At 35.2% G+C, this 2,041-nt stretch overlaps 1 protein-coding gene across 1 annotated transcript; it reads right to left on the bottom strand.

Annotated features, from left to right (window-relative positions):
• Positions 1-1,340: 1,340 nt before the first annotated feature.
• Positions 1,341-1,982, bottom strand: LOC118732405. The gene has a single exon (XM_036461532.1). The coding sequence runs from the start codon at positions 1,980-1,982 to the stop codon at positions 1,341-1,343; it is 642 nt and encodes a 213-aa protein (XP_036317425.1).
• Between the last annotated feature and the right edge of the window lie 59 nt (positions 1,983-2,041).

The following is a 2,041-nucleotide window of genomic DNA, read 5'->3' as shown; positions in this document are numbered from 1 at the left end:
TGATTTGATTCTTATTTGTGCTGTGGCTAAAAGCACTGCTGGTGAGTTTTCCCTAGATACCATTGTGGTCACTTTTCCGACCTCTTTCGGTTTATAGTCTTCATGTAGCAGAAAGTTATGTTTAAACCCACATTTTATGCACCTCTTTTCAGGATTATGGCACTTTGAGCCATAGTAGTGCTCCATGCAAACGAAGCACAGTTTAGTTTTTGTTACAAACTCTCGCTTTTGCGCTGTTGTTAAAGTTTTGAACTTTTTGCAGTAGGTGATTTTATGCCCTGGTATTTTACAATACACACAGGATATTTGTTCATTGTGTTTCGTGTCAGTGACATAGTTACTTGTAAAACTTTTCTCCTTTTTTTGAAATCTATTTCCACTTGAACTTTTACTGGAAACGGCTTCTAAGGCAAGATATTGCTGTTCTAAGAAGCTGAAGACATCTTCAAGAGTTTGAATTTCTCTTGTCTTTTTTACGCTTTGCTCATATAAGCGTAGTCCTTCTTTATCAAGCTTTCTCACTAATATTCTAGCTAAAAATGGTTCAGCGTCGGTGAGGTTGATGCCCAAACCTTTTATTGCATAAATGCATTCTCTCGCTTTATCTAGTGTTATGTTTGGTGTTTGATTCATTTCACCTTTTGGTATTTTTGTTCAATTTTTGGCTTTAAGCGAGCCACGCTAAAAGGGTGATGGCCTCAAGGCCTATTTTTATTGGTGAGACAAGTTAGAACAAAACGAGGCAATGCTGCCGATTCTTGATTCAAAACAAGTCTGTTTATTTCAGTGCACAAACACTGCTTTTATAGTAAATTTTACATTTCTCCTTAAATCTAAGACACTCCCACTTTTCAGTTACTTTCCAACATTTTCATATTGTGACCAATCATAATTTATTTTATTTTGTAGTCTTGTATTTTCTAAATGTTCTTGTAGTAACGTCTCATTGCTTTTCTTTTACTCTAATTCAATTTATATTGACTTCTCATATATTGAGAAATATCAATTGTGAAACCAATCGTTTCACAGTCGCTCTACAGAGTTCATCGTCTTGAGAAAATACAACACTACAAATGTCTTCACAAAAGTGACCCACATGTGCAAGCTGCAATATGATCGTTTCGACAAAGCAAGTGGCCGCTAACGCTTAGAAAATACAACATTACAAATGTCTTCACAAAAATTGACCCACATGTGCAAGCTGCAATTTGATCGTTTCTTCAAAGCAAGTGGCCGCTAACGCTTTGCCCAATTTGTGACATATATATGAGTCATAACTCTTTTTGCTTGCATAATATTGCAGTCACATGTGTGTTTACATTACTGACCTTACTTACTAATTATTTGTAGACACACAACACTAGACAGCTTTTTAGACTAGCTGCTGATTCACTATTAATTGTTTGCAAATCTAAAATTTTGTCAAACTGGGATGTGAACAGCAATCTACGATTTTCGTATCTGTTGTTCAAAATTTCCCAGGCTGCCAAATAATTTTCGTTGGTCACCGTCAGATGTTGTATCAGACGTCCAGCTTCACCTTTAAGGTATGATTTTAGTCGATACATCTTTTCGACTTTAGAGTAGTGTGAGCTTTCGTGTATAAGACTATTAAATATGTCTTTGAATGTTGGCCATTCTGACAGGTCTCCATAAAATGGCGAAATTTTGATATCCTCTACCTTTAAGTTAGGCGTAGGACCTGATCTTTGTGATTTTATTCTGTTCTTTAGCTCTGAAACTGACATTCTTATGTCGTGCATTTCGCTTTCACAATCATCCATTATGTGCCGCATATCTTTATTTGTGGATGAATATTCTTCATATTTTTCCTCAAGTAATTTATACTCTTTTTCTAGAGTTTGCAGAAATATTTCTGAGACATCCTTTCTAATTTCATCTCTAGTCCTTGAAGCATATTTCTCAAATCGATTTATTTGATCTTCAAGTTCTTGTTTTACACCATGATTATTTTGTGTCATTGCATCACTTTTCTTTAAATTACAAGCTTCTGCAACTTGTTCCCATTCTGCATTGTATT

The sequence above is a fragment of the Rhagoletis pomonella genome, unplaced genomic scaffold, assembly GCF_013731165.1.
Source record: "Rhagoletis pomonella isolate Grant_MI unplaced genomic scaffold, Rhpom_1.0 Rhpom_scaffold_19787, whole genome shotgun sequence".
Classification (NCBI taxonomy): Eukaryota; Metazoa; Arthropoda; class Insecta; order Diptera; family Tephritidae; genus Rhagoletis; species Rhagoletis pomonella.
This window is presented reverse-complemented; position numbering and strand designations above follow the sequence as displayed.

What these genes read in the sequence shown, in the direction of transcription:
- LOC118732405 (XM_036461532.1), bottom strand. Translation starts at nt 1,982, where the DNA reads ATGACACAAAATAATCATGGTGTAAAACAAGAACTTGAAGATCAAATA.